Source organism: Urocitellus parryii, chromosome 7, assembly GCF_045843805.1.
Source record: "Urocitellus parryii isolate mUroPar1 chromosome 7, mUroPar1.hap1, whole genome shotgun sequence".
In the NCBI taxonomy this organism is placed as follows: Eukaryota; Metazoa; Chordata; class Mammalia; order Rodentia; family Sciuridae; genus Urocitellus; species Urocitellus parryii.
This window is the reverse complement of record NC_135537.1, coordinates 64,990,493-65,004,743: the sequence shown is the minus strand read 5'-3', so window position 1 is coordinate 65,004,743 and position 14,251 is coordinate 64,990,493. Positions and strand designations below refer to the sequence as shown.

Here is a 14,251-nt window from a genome sequence, read left to right as displayed (position 1 = left end):
TTAAGCACATAGAGGGAAGCAAGAATGACTTCTACTGATAGTAAAACATTACCCATTGTGGTTTTTTTTAAAGTACATAATTTATTGAAAACTGTAAAGTAGAAAAGAAATAATTTTAACAGAAGTTGAATCATCCATGCTCCTTTACTAATGCTACAAATATTCTCTATTCCTTTTTTATTTGTATGATATATACATATGTAAGTACATATGTATACAATATATACATATATATTTTAAATAAATACTAAACAGGATAAAGCATCATTATCTTCAGCTATTTTTCACTTAATATGACCTATTCAGGTTGTTAAAGTTTCACAATTATTATTTTCTGAATTACATTTTATTCAACTGAGTTGACATATCATAATTTGCTTTATCTATTTTATCCAAGATTTCTTTTTCCACTAATATTCATTGAGCAATTGCAGGCGCCAGATGCTGTTTCATGTTTGGACACACAGATAAATGTTATAAAAGCTGGCTCTCAGGGCAGTGTGAGAAACCCACACAGAGGTAGCCATGGAGCTATGAGATATGATCCTTTGGCCCTAAGGAAGGGCTGAACTGAGTACTAACTGTGAAGTAGCAGATTTAAAACTGCAAAACATAATTGGCCACTTTTTCTTCCACATTACCATTCTTAACAAATGTTCAAAATACTTTTCACAGTTCAGAAAAGTGTAAAATATGTTTCCAACGTTAAAATACTGAATACATTTTCAGTTCATTTGATAAAGTTCAACTTTGGCTAGTTTACTTTGTGAAGTCATAGGAAATAAAGGGTTCTCAGAAAAAAAAGTGCATTAATCTCTTTTATGTCATTGTAGCAATTGAAATTCTTTGGGCTGTGTGTGGTTAAGAGGCCAGGAGGGCATGGAGTGGACAGGTCCTATGAGAAAATCAATGCAAAGGGTCACAAGCCAACAGAGGTTGTGTTTATATCTCCAGCTATAAAGGAAAGATTTGAAATAGAAGGCCTTATGTATTCAAATCATGGACCATCAAGCATCAGTATCACCTGAGAGTTTGTGAGAAATACAGAATACTGTGCCCCACTAAAATATACATTATCTGAATATGCTTTTTGACATGATCCTCAGGTGATGGAAGATTCACGAAGGAGTACCATGGAGGATGCCCTCATCTTGATCGCCTGTCACATGTGCCAATCAACATGGCAACAGAAACAGCCAACTGGGATCTCTCCTCACAGCCTGCAGCCCAATAATCCCTGACCCCATCATTTCATCTTGGCGTGCTGGCAACTGGAGGAGCAAATCTACCACATGTTGAGACCATCACAGAGCTGGTGGCCAGGAGCCATTTTAAATAATGGCATTAAAATTCTATTATTTTTATGCACATTAAATCTATAAAAAATTTTTGTAATCACTTAAGTCTTAGAATATAGATTTTTTTAATTGTCCTCATGATCAGATTACTGAATTACGTGTTTTCCATTTTGATTAGGAGAAAATAAATAAGAAGGAGCCCTTGACAGTCGACTAAAGCCACGATAAGCCAAGACCATATTTCGAACTAACAATTAAAGACATTCTTTCTTAAACAACTGTTCTTTTAGTTATCTTTGTTTTTGACAAAAATGTACAGGGGAACTTAATGCCTGAGGGCTGAGGGGAGATATGGCTTTCACTAGATATGACTAGTCTGCAACTACAAAAGGAGGAGGTACCAATGGAGACCTCTGTAAGACAGGGATGAAATCACTATGCTACTGACATAAGAAAATCCTGGCAGCTCAGATAAAAATGCAGATCATTAGGGACACTGTCAAGTCATTAAAATTTATTTGATGAAAGCAATTGCCAGTGCCTTTTTTGGGAACAGTTGTGACTCATTAACAACTTCCTCCTTGTGTGTGTTCCTCCAGTGAGCCTCTCAATCCATCTTCAGATCCTAGACAATGATCATGAAAAGGATTGTCTCTGGTGTAGGCTCAGCTGTACCAGGTCTCCACAAATCCACTTTCCTCCATGGCATCGCACATGAGGTGATAGAATATTCATTGTTCACATAAAACCATATGCTACATTGGCATAGATCCCAGTCCTTCAATATTTAAAGCTGTGCTGGCTCTCTGGCACCCTCTGTCAGGAACCCGGGGATGGGATGCTAGGTGTGTGGCAAGCATTCAATCTCTACAATTGTATTCGCTTTTTCACTCCTTCCAATGTTTTTAAAGTTTATGTGTAAACAGAAGTGAAGCTATATTGAATATTCCATCCAGAGATTGCTGGTTTAAAATAGTACCTGGTTCATGCCAAACTTACACTGTGACAATGACGAAGACAACAAAAGAATGAAAAAAAATCACAGAATCACAACAAAAGCAGGGAACAAGTGAATTACTTGGGAGGAATAGTCACTGATACAACTGGACCAAAAAGCAAAATGGATGCCCACTCATTCTTGGTTAGTTAGAAACCAAGCAAGCTTGCAGTACTGAATATAAGTCCCAATAGGCCAGCCTTCAACACCTCTTCAGCATCTCCCTATGTGCTCCTGAGCTTCAAAATGCAAGATCCACAGCAACTCTAAAACTAAATTCTGCTTTTTCTTAAGTTAGCCAATGTATTGCATCAGATTTTTCCCTAAAAGTGACTTTTTTTATATCCATCTCAACTATGATACCCAGAAAATGAATGGGTTTGCAGTCTTTAAATTTTATACTCCAATTCCAATAGGAGTACAAAAGGAACACATTAACCCATAGTATACAGAGGTAGGATGAGGCAAAGCCCTGGAATCAATGTGGGCTAGGGAATGTAGCTTTTCATCTACTGTATAGAATGTCAGCCAACAAGCATAAAAAAGCCTATTTGCAAAAGATCAGGTTTGAATGAATGTTCAAACTCAAGGAAATTTATATTAAAACAAGAAACAGCACTTTTATACTGCCCACATCTGCAAAACACTTAGAGATTGACAACATCCAATATTTGTGAGGGTGTGAAGAAGTAGGTGTGTTTACATTTTTTTGGTTGTAACTTACATTCTTTTGGGAAAGCAATTTGAGTTTTCCATTAAATATTCATGGGTCCTTTGATTGAATAATTCTACTTCTAGAAATCTATTTGACTAAAAAATTTGCATACATATGCAAATTGATTTATACAGAAAGATGTACATAGTATTATTCTGTGTGATGATAAAGAATTGAAAATACTGTGTCTGTGAACTGATAATTTTTTGCATAAAGTTTTGCACATTGATTTCATTCAGTTATTAGAAAGAATGAGACACAGTTACAGCTTCTGAGTTAGAAGATGTACTAATTTTAAATAACCAAATTTAAGAAGCAAGTTGTGCATTAAGATGTATGTTTTCACTTTATTTATATAATAAACCTTAACGTTTGGTGTCTACATCAATTTAATTTTGAATTTTTCACATAGATTGTAGCTTTAGATATTAGTAAATATGGACTTTATATGAATATTGCTTAGAAAGAGGCCTGAGAAAATATAAAACAAACTTTAATTCCCTTCCATGCTTCTACGAATCCCAATGGTGTGCTGCAAAGTGATGGCAGGCAGTGTCTTGTATGGGGCTCTCAACTGTGACACACCAAAACTACTGAGCATCACCACTGGTGCCACCTCTGTGCTACTATTTATATAAATACTAAAGACATGATCCACTGGAGTGAGGTTTACATTGTGTGGAAGTGGCTCCTCCAAGACAGCAACTCCAGCAGTCTCAGGAAGCAAGGTGGTTGCCCACATTGCCTGATAGACGCCTCTGGCTAAAGAGATAAGCCCATCCAGTAGGATTACCCCATAGATTATGAATGTGGAGAGAAAAACTTGCACATTTAATAACATACAAAATGCTATACATCTCTTAGGTATGTGCATGAGGTGAAAATAAACAGAAATGACAGAGAGGGGATGATAACAGAGCACTTGAGAAGCATGTAGATGCACTGAGAGTTCTTTTTTACCTTTGGTCGTAGGCACATGGATACACACTGTGGTCAAGTTTCACATGTCTCTATGTGCTTTAAATATGCATAGGTAATTAAAAGTTAGAACAATTAGAACTTAATTTCTTCACTCACTCTATGCAGTACAATGACGGCCCATCCCTTTCAATTCTAGCAGAAAGTAGAATATTTTTCTGCTAGAAAAGAGAATACTCCCAGGATATTTTGATCTGGAGAGAATTTAGACTTGGTAACATAAAGCCTAATGGCTGGGGTGGGGTGAGCTTTCATAATCAAACTAGGAGGTTACCTGAAAATCTACAAACTTGATATCACAAATGACCACTTTCCTAGTTCCCTTCCCAAACTATGGACAGATGTTCCTTTGCATTCAGAGTAAAAGCCAAGAATTTTTTGGAGGGATCCTAACAGCCCAAGATAAAAGGTCTGCCATGACTGTCTTCTGGATCTTTCCCAGTGAACCAACCTTGCCAGGTTTACAGGGAAGCCCACAGGCAGCAAGTCCCATTATGGAAGGGAGATTTGTGTTAGGTTGTTAGGGATCTAATTCAAGGATCACAACATGACTTTATCATTAAAAAAATTAAAACATTTTTAAAATCCATGGAGAAGGAGATTGTATGTAAGAATGAATAGGATGGTGGAAGGAAGAAATGGTAGAGGCACACAGAGGAGATACAAATTAAAAATATAGCAGTAATGGGAAACTCAGTATGTGAAATAAAGGTGAGAGAATAACTCAAAAAATAGAATTAAAAGCAAAACAATGGACTGTATAAATAAGATGGTGGTACAATATTTAAATAATAGAAGTTCTCAAAGAAAGCACAGTGAAAATGATCTGGTTTATGGATTCATTCAGAGCTCAAGAACAAAAGTTTCCACATAAAATATCCTACCTCACCGAAGCGCTCATTAAAATGGATGAAAATTACCACTAAACTATTTCGTTATGGCATTCAGGACGCAATTTGTGGTCACATATTTGAGCTAAAAAAAGAGAATTCTACTATTTTTTTTTTTTACTTTGAGGAAAATGTTATATACAATAGATTTGGAATCAGAATGACATTGGACTGCTTAATCCCAAACTGGAAGCTAGAGAACAATGACATCTTCAAAATTGAGATGGAAAAAAAAAAAGGAGGTTTGAGTTGAGAATTTCACATTTATCTAAATTCCCAATTATATGTTAGGTTGAAATAAAACATACTGCATTCACCAATTTTTAAGAAATCTCTGGAGTGTTCTACCATAACTAGGAGCAAACCAAAAATATAATAAACATGAGGACTAGACATTAGTAGATATTTTTTATAAGAGATAAATAACAAAAAATTAGAACAAAAATAAACATCGAAATTGATGGTACACGTACTCAAGAGGGTTCTGGAGCATGTGTCCAAGAGATAACATTGACAGAATAACCTGTGTGAACATATGGACAGACTTGCACCATAGAAGAGGGGGGCATTTAGTAAGTACGACAAGCTGGGAGACACTCACTGATAGCAAAATAAATAAATAAATAAATAAATAAATAAATAAATAAATAAAGCCATGGGAATGGAAATCTAGTTAAGCTATACCACTTGGCATGTTACTAATAATGTTTACATTGCCACATAAACATGCAATATTGATCTATCAGAAATTATGATTTATTTTTACTGGGTAAATGGAAGAAAGTAATTATGAACGGGTGGGGTTGAGATGGGTGGAAGTTAACACAAAAGGCTCAATCCCTTTCTTTCATGGTGGAAAATTGAAGCTAAAAGATCAAGAAGCAGCTTAAGCATGTTATTGAAGGATTTAGAGATAAATGCCAAAAGAAAAAAACTGGGAAGAGCTGTGAACTGATTCCTTTTGGGACCGGGAATTTAAAACAGGGGCGGGGAAGGTAAAAGACTGACATCTTTTTCATGTTTGTCAAACTAGTTGATTGTTAAGTTATGTTAATGTACATTCATTATATAAAACAGATAATTAAATACTTTAATAGTGATAAAGAGTGCTAGAACTCTTCTTGATTTAAAACTGAAACAATATTTATTAACATAAAATGAAGCAATGTGGAGATTATTTATTACTTTGTATTTTGAATGTAATTGAGGACACAATGCACTTTAGAATGTTTGCTTAGAAAGAAGTGGGGAAAAGTGCAGCCCAGGTCACTTGATGTCCTTGTGTGATTGCTCAGAAGAAAACACTTGGGAGTATTTTTAAAATCTGCACGTTAGACTTCCAATTTCTGTAAGCTGTAGGAATTGTGTATAGCAATTGATGGGTTTTTTACTGCTGTAAAATTGAAGTAAACCCCTGTTTGTTTCTGCCAATTTTCAGCTGACTTTTCAGAAGCTTCAGGTAAAGCTTTTAATTTCCCTTCATTGTATTATATATTTACATTTTGTGGTTCCTATATCTTTGCCCTTAATATTGTGATTATTCCTACTGAGTTACCTTTCCAGAAATTAATTCTTCATGGTGTGACATTTGTAAATTGATGTTGCTAATTTTGCACTCAAGTTCAAAAGCGACTGATGAACATTTCAGATGATTCCAGAGCCAATGAATGGCATGACACAGGGCATAGACACAGGAATCATAGATAGAATATCAGGCTTGAAACTCAGAAGAACTAGCTCTGCCAATTAATTTTATTTATTCATTTGCAAAACATTCACCAAATACCTGCCATGAGCCAATCAGTGACCTGGGTGCTTGGAGGATAGTGGGAGAAGATAAACAAACAAACAGGCTTATATTTAATATGTAAGACAATACAAAGAGGATAAGGGAATGCAGTGGCAAGCAAGATGCTGCTGTATATTTTGTTACCTCCTTAAATGAACTTGCGTTAATTCAATTTTTCAAAATTAGTGAAAGTGGAGACCCACTAAAATTCAAGGTAGTAAGAAAGGCTATTTGTAGAAAAGTTGCTATGTAATGTAGAAAAACACATTGATGGGTCAAGAATTTAGAAATCAACAGTAATTTTAACAGAGACCACAGAGACGGAATTAACAATACTAGTAAACTGAAATGTGTTACTAGTAGAAAATCCTCTTATAACATGAAATCCAACAGGAATCATCTTTATGGCTGAAAATAACTAATTAATGCAAATTTTATAGCAATAGACAATTTGGATCCACTTTCTTTTGGAGCTCCATTTAAATTTACTTTGTAGGAATGAAAAGTAAGGAAAATTGTAAAAATATTTTTCAATGTGCATGTGTAGAGATCAAGACAGACTTCATTTTTCTGAAGCTTTTTAGGGCTCTGCTTTCCTGCCCCTTGCCTGTGCTCAGACACCTGCTTTCTGTCAGGGGAAACAGCTCCTGGCAAAGACCCCAGGCCCTGGGGACATTTTGCTCTAAACACAATTGCCATTGCTGTGAGGACAGATGACAGCATCGTCACTGAACTAGGCTTCTTTGCGGTTGTGTCAAAAATGAAAATGATCCTACCCAAGCATCTGCAAAGCCAGTGTTGAGAAGGAGCATCTTTCAAAAGCAATCTGATCAAAGTCAACTTTAAAAGTCACCAGCTCCACTTCACTCATGTGGAAGCTCTTGCATACTTTCAAATAGTGCTTCTTTTCTGAGATTCCTAAAGAAATCATCATTTGCCTTCATGCAACTATACATTAATGCTCAAACGGATTACTGATAGAGAGCTGTTGAGTGAAAATGATAAAGCAGAAAGAGGAAGTAAATAAATTAAAGCATTACTAGACACTACCAGATGCAATTAGGGAGACATGGCTAGGAGTAATAGTGTCAAACTGAGAAAAGGAGTTTCTTCCCGAGAAATAAGACTAGAAAATAATTTGTTCCTGATTAAAACCAACATATGACCGTGGCAATTTTAAAAGATCCTAGGCACTTTGCAAGAGGCAGCACCAAAGGTTAGATGTTTTTAGATCCCCCAAAACTAAATCTGTTTCCTCTCCCAGGCATCACACAGAGAACTACTTAATTATAAAAAAAATTATGTATGCAATATAAATAGAGCCATCTTTAAAATTTGCTGGTAATCCCTTAGTAACATCAGTGCATTTACTTAGCAAACAGCTTTGAAATGAACCTCTTAGTGTGTCCTTCTGAGTACACTGCTGTCCCTGAAGCCCATCTGTATAGAAATTCTGGAGTGGCCCTTGCTTGGTTACACAATGACAAATTCACATGAGTTCATTCTAAGTCTACTGTCAGGGTGTGCTAACATTCTGTCCTTATTCAAAATATGCCTCTGCACAAAATTTATTCCAAAGAAAAGGTATATAGCAACTGGTCATTTATTTCTTTTTTCTACATGCTGTAGTACTTGATGCATGCTACCATTTATGCATGTCCTTGCTCCCTCATGAGATGAAAGATCCTCAGTTTTCATAACTGTGGGTTGTATTTTGGATCCTCTTTCTCCTGATGGGAGACTCCCAGAGATATTGAAAGGAATCCAAGATCAAAATTTCTTTCATCAGGAGTGTCTGGTATATTGCTGGAATGTAGGCTGAGGATCACTTAAACTTTATATAAAAATGTATTTCAGACTGAGCGAAGTGAACTGAGGATTTTTGGCAGAATTACAATTTAAAGACTATGGACGAATAACCTGTTTGAACTCTAACTACTTCTTTTGACAAAACTATTTATTTCAGGAGACAGGAAAAGGCAGCAAAAGTTTCAAGAGCATTTTGTAAGTTTTCACAGAGATGCTCCATGGTCACAGAATTCATTCTTAGGTGTCCTATTTCCTCAGGGCTTCATAGATATATCCCTGGGTCTACTATATAGGATATGCAAGAAACACTCCACTGTTCTTCTGGTCCTCTGATCCAATTTCTAAACAGAATACACTAAAAGCAAATGCCATTTAGTAAATCCACTTGGTTAAGTTCCATCATAATTTAAAAAAGGACATGCATTAGCATCATAGGTAAATTAAGACTTAGCATGATTGTTTATAGGTTTATGCCTTAAAAATATTTATTTTTAAGATCTAATAAAAAAATTCCTTAGCACCCCTCTCTTCTCTAGCTATAGGCCTGTCACCATGGGAGTTTGCCAACAATGTAATTCTGAGGACATTGTTATAATAAATGCCTTTTAAATACATTTTATTCTTTAAAAATATTATAAATATTCCTTATTCATGTCCCAAATGGCCCCACTTAAAATAATTCTCAGAAAACACTTGAGAGTATTTTCTGAAAAATTTTAAAGTATATTCAAGGAAACTTAAAATTTGTATATGTATGTATAACGTATATAAATACGTAACATTTAGAATTCACATATGTGTGTTCTGTATTTGCATATACACATAAGACATGTGTGACATGCATATGTTTAGGACTGGGACAGCATATGTGCTATGAAATATGCCACCAGTACTTCAGTAAGAAAAACAGTGTATGAATTCATGTCAGTGCTCATCTGTTAGCTCTCCCAATTTTGGATGCAAAGAAGAATCACTTAGTGTTGAACTGAATGGTAGTAATGTCTCCATAAAGACAGTCCAATTCCAAATTTTATAAATAATGCTACTCATAAACAAAGCATGCACACAAATCAATTTGAATTCCAATTATACATCTGCAACGAGTAGAATGTTATTTGTCTAGCTGTGTTCCACAGGAAACTGATTATGAATGCTTCCTTTGGGACCATCCTGTGGCACTTTCAGAAAGTCAGAAAGTATACAAAGAAGACAAAGCAATATATGTAATGCCATTATATTTCTACAATAAAGAAGAATGCACTTCCCTGACAGGCAGGACTAGCTGTGTGAAAGAGTTTCTGTTATCTCATTGGTTCTGAAATGTAGAGTAGGAGCAGGAACCTCAAAAAGTTCAAATTCTCCTAAATTCTGTTAGGACTAGAGTTCCACAATTTATAGACGGTAAGTGAGGGTCAGGACAGCACCCTGTTTTCACAAGTCCTCCAGGTCATTCCAGTGCCTACGGAAGTATGAGAACTACACTATTAGGCTACCAGTGATGAGGAATGATGGGTGACTTTTACAGTTTAGTTATGAGACTCGGCGTGTGTTGGTTTGGGGGGAGTGAAAAATACATTTAATCATGAATCGAGTTTCATTATTTCCAACTAACAAATGAAGTATGGGTGCATAGGATTTCATGGTTCAGCAATATCAACACTGCAAGAGAAAAGTGGTATTGTAGGGTCAGTTCAGAGAGGCAGCTGTTCTATTTAGAGCAGCCCTATGGTCTGGTATTCCCACAGTCAGGTTCAGCTCTTTCATTCCCCCTAGCTTGGCTGCAATGAACCAACCCTTCCTATATTCAGTGGCTGTTTAACTAGATGCAGCCTTTCTCCCAGGAACAGTGTTGAAGCCAGCCTGGTCAGGGCAAGAGCTTTCATCTGATGACCATGCAGCTTAACAAAGAGTGGCAGATCCAAGGCAGGAAAATCATCAGAGAATAGAGACTCAGAAAACTTTAGTAGCTGGGCAAAGCTCAGCCTACTCTTCTCATCTCCATGTCCTGGTGATTATATGCTTAAAGTCAGGGATGATCATGGCCTGGGGACCTGTAGTGCCCTTTGAGGGTCCCACATTCTCCATTGTCATCGGATTCTCAATTCTAATCTTTCAGATTTCTTGCGTGTCTCACCTCATGAATAGCCATTGAAGAAATTTTGTTGTACGTAATTTTGTATTCAGAATCTGAAAGAACTTTTAAAATATCCAGGCATAATTCTCATTCATGTGAATATACTCATGAGCCACCAATTATACACATGGACTTTAATCTCTGTATACATTAGTTGTGTATATATAGATCCAGAACTCAGGAAAGGGGGACAGCAATTTTACAAATTTAAGAAAATTGTGAAACCTCTATGCAAAAATAAAGCAGCGGTATAAGAAAGGAAAACCCTTCTCTAGGGTTTCAAAGTGAAGTGTAATTTATGTTCCTCAAAGATATTTCTCCCAAACCAAGCATCTGGGAGCCCTGTTTATGACCAGAAGATGGTCACACAAGGAGTCCCTAGCTAGTAGGGTAGGACTTCACAAAGCCAAACTTTGTAAAATAGGAGAATCCTTTTTGGATGTCCCCATATGGAGTTTTAATCTAGGTTCTCCTATATATAGGGTAGACACTTATTGTGGTTTGGATCTTAAAAGGCCCATGTGCTAAACATTTGGTCACTAGCCTGTGGCACTATTGGGGGCTGGTGGAACCTTTAGGGGGTGGTGCCTGGTGGAAGGAAGTTAGGTCACGGGGGGAGTGCCTTTGAAAGAAATATTGAGACCCCAACCTCTTCCCGTTTCTTTTTGCTTCCTACCCTCCCAGGGATGAGCAATTTGCTCTGCCGTGCACCCTCTGCCATGATATCTGCTTTGCCCCATATGACATAAAGCAACAGGGCCAAAGCAGCATGCACTGTAACTTCTGAAACCATGAGCCAAAACAAATCCTCTAAGCTGATTCTCTGGGTACGTTGTCTCAGTGACATAAAGCTGACTAATACAACATTCAAAAATTTGTTGCATGAATGAATAAATGAATATTCTAGAAGGCGATATCATCTAGATCCCCAATATTGACTCACTAATCCCGGGATGTAAAAGTACCAAACCAGTAAGATAAAGAGTGTGAGGTAGAATTTTTCATTCCTATTCCCTGAAATCTAACTACCGTCATCAATTTGCAAACTTAACCCCAGAATGACAGAATTCTCAGAAGCTGCCAGCGAAAGATACCATGACTTAGGTTACATTGATAAGTTTCCTCGTAGAATGGGACTATAAGACAGAGATGGCTCACAAAATGATTTCAACAACACTAACTTCTAGTCAGGCTGACATTCAAAAATAGTTCCAATGTGGTGTTCATCTAGATATTGCCAAGACACTGACACAAACAAACACCCTACCAGGCCATGCATCATCAAAAAACAAATGCAAGATGCTGAGCCTGTCTACCAGAACCACTGATTTTTAAAGAGATCCTCTTTGCAGCCCTATGGAAACACAGATAATTAGAGCATCACATCTATTATGCTGTGGCTTACAAAGCAGGCATTCATTTTAATTCAGAGTTCTCCCTGTAGGACTTCAGTACAAATATAGATGCTATGTTTTGAGGTTGAACCCTGAACATACAAAACCAGAGACTGGGGAACTGAGCAGGGGATGCTTTGTGGATCCAGACTATAGTCTTAGCCTTGGCACAGATGAGTGGCTTTTCCCCCTGCCAGGCCTGGATGCCATCTATCTTGGTGCCATGTGGCTGTCCTTCACCTTCAGAGAACAGTCTTGATTTTTGTGATGACCACGGTACATATTAGATGATCAACTCCTCTCTCATGTTCATGACAAACCACAGTGTAAAAGAGCCCTCTGCCAAAGTCAGCCATGTTCAAGAAAGAAAGCATCAGACCAGAAGCTTTAACCAAAAACAAAGATGCCACAGTCAGTCAGTGTGAAAACACACTCCCCCAGATGTGCTAAGGTGAGGTACATTAAGTTCCTAATTTGTTACTGCTCCCAAGAGAAATGGAAAGTCACAATAACACTTGGCAGAAATTGGACACAAAGGCATGATCCAGATTTCCTGTTCCCCAGAAGGGAGCATGATTATTTTGTGCAACTGTGAGCTGGTGCTCACGCCAGGAGGGTAGGTGGTGGCATAGCTGCTCAACAGAACAGAGGGTGTTGATTTCCCTGAAATATGACTGCTCATGGCCAGTCAGACCAGGCACCATCTGAGCAGGTGCTGGGAGAAATAACCCCCAGCCAGTTATTTGCTACTGACTATGTCCGTGTTGCTGTGTCTTAAACTATATTGTGGCTTGATCAATCCCCTCTGCTCTTCGTTTTTTTTTTTTTTTGGGGGGGGGGCAGGGATACTAGGGATTGAACTCAGGGGCACTTGACCACAGAGCCACATACAAAATACCCTATTTTGTATTTTATTTAGAGACAGGGTCTCACTGAGTTGCTTAGCACCTCACTTTTGCTGAGGCTGGCTTTGAACTCAAGCCTCTGGGATTACAGCCATGGGCTACTGCATCCAGCTCCCAGCGGGGGAAAAAAAATCTAGAAGTCACCATATAGTGGGTTAGAGATACAAAGGAAATCACGTCCCAGCTCTTGAAAAGCCCAGTCTGGTTAGAAAATGTGACAGATGACTAGATCTTTACAACCTAAGGTGACACTTCTGCAACTGTGATTAAAAGAAAGAATTGGTAGGGAGTCCAAGAAGGGAGCTACTAAGTCTTAAACTAAGATTAAAGGGAATTGCCCTGAGAAACAGGCAAAATTCAGATGATATTTCCAGCCCAGAGAAGTTAGTTCTGACCACAAGATCTATTAGGTAAAGACTTAGCAGAGTATGGTATAGTAACAGAAAGGAATGGAAGTAACAAAGCACCTGATACTCAGGATTTAATAAAAAGATAAGAAGTACCATCAAATCTTTGTTGAGCTGGAGATGTGGTCAGGAGTATTTGCAGTTGTGTCCCATAAAGGCGGCACCTGTTTTTTGTTTTTTTAATCTGAGGTTCTTTTTGCCTTGAGCCCTTGACTCTGGTTTTTGAAACTCCCCCATCAGTAGAAAAGGTAGATATAGGTAGAGAGACAAAATATATGAACAAGGTACAAACCAGCAATCTTGGAATATAACTCCCTCCCCTTAAAAAAAAAAAAAAAGAATAGGCAGCTTTTAGAGTGATAGTTGGAATTTAAGCAAAAGCTCAAAGCCAGTTTGAATAAACCATTCAAACTGGTATCGCCAAGATGAGAGGAACTGGCCCAATAACTATAAGTCATGAAGGTCAGGCTTTAGAGATGTTGGATTTTCTGGCTAAAAGGGGTCACCAGGGACTGTTTCTTTTCACCTGTCATGTAATGGAGAGTGGAGAAAAAACAGACTAAAATAGCTCACATTTCCTTACATCTGAGAGAAGTTTGTTTTTGGACTTATTCGTTCTCATCTGAGAAACAACATCGGCAGTGGTCACAATGAATATCATGATGTTCTTGGTCTGAATTCGCATGGTTCTCCAGACAACCAGCAGGATATCAGTTCTTAAGGTCACAGGATAAAGACTGACCTTTTTAGAAAAGTTACTTGAGTTTATCAACTCATTTACCTGAAGTTACGTGTATAACAACCTACTTAGGATTTGGAGACAGTAAAGTGGAAACAGAAAATGGACCTTGTGTTTGGGTCACATTTCAAGCTCAACCCCTGTTCCAGAGTTTGATGACTCCTTCAAAAGTGCCTGATCATCCTCTCTCTCTCCA

The 14,251-nt window shown here is 37.5% G+C and overlaps 1 protein-coding gene across 1 annotated transcript in view; it reads right to left on the bottom strand.

Annotated features, from left to right (window-relative positions):
• Nkain3 (sodium/potassium transporting ATPase interacting 3) overlaps positions 1-14,001 on the bottom strand; it is a 340,996-nt gene extending 326,995 nt beyond the window's left edge. Inside the window, exon 1 of the mRNA XM_077801184.1 lies at positions 13,900-14,001. Coding sequence (XP_077657310.1) covers positions 13,900-14,001 — 102 coding nt within the window. The remainder of the gene's footprint in view (positions 1-13,899) is intronic.
• Positions 14,002-14,251: the final 250 nt, after the last annotated feature.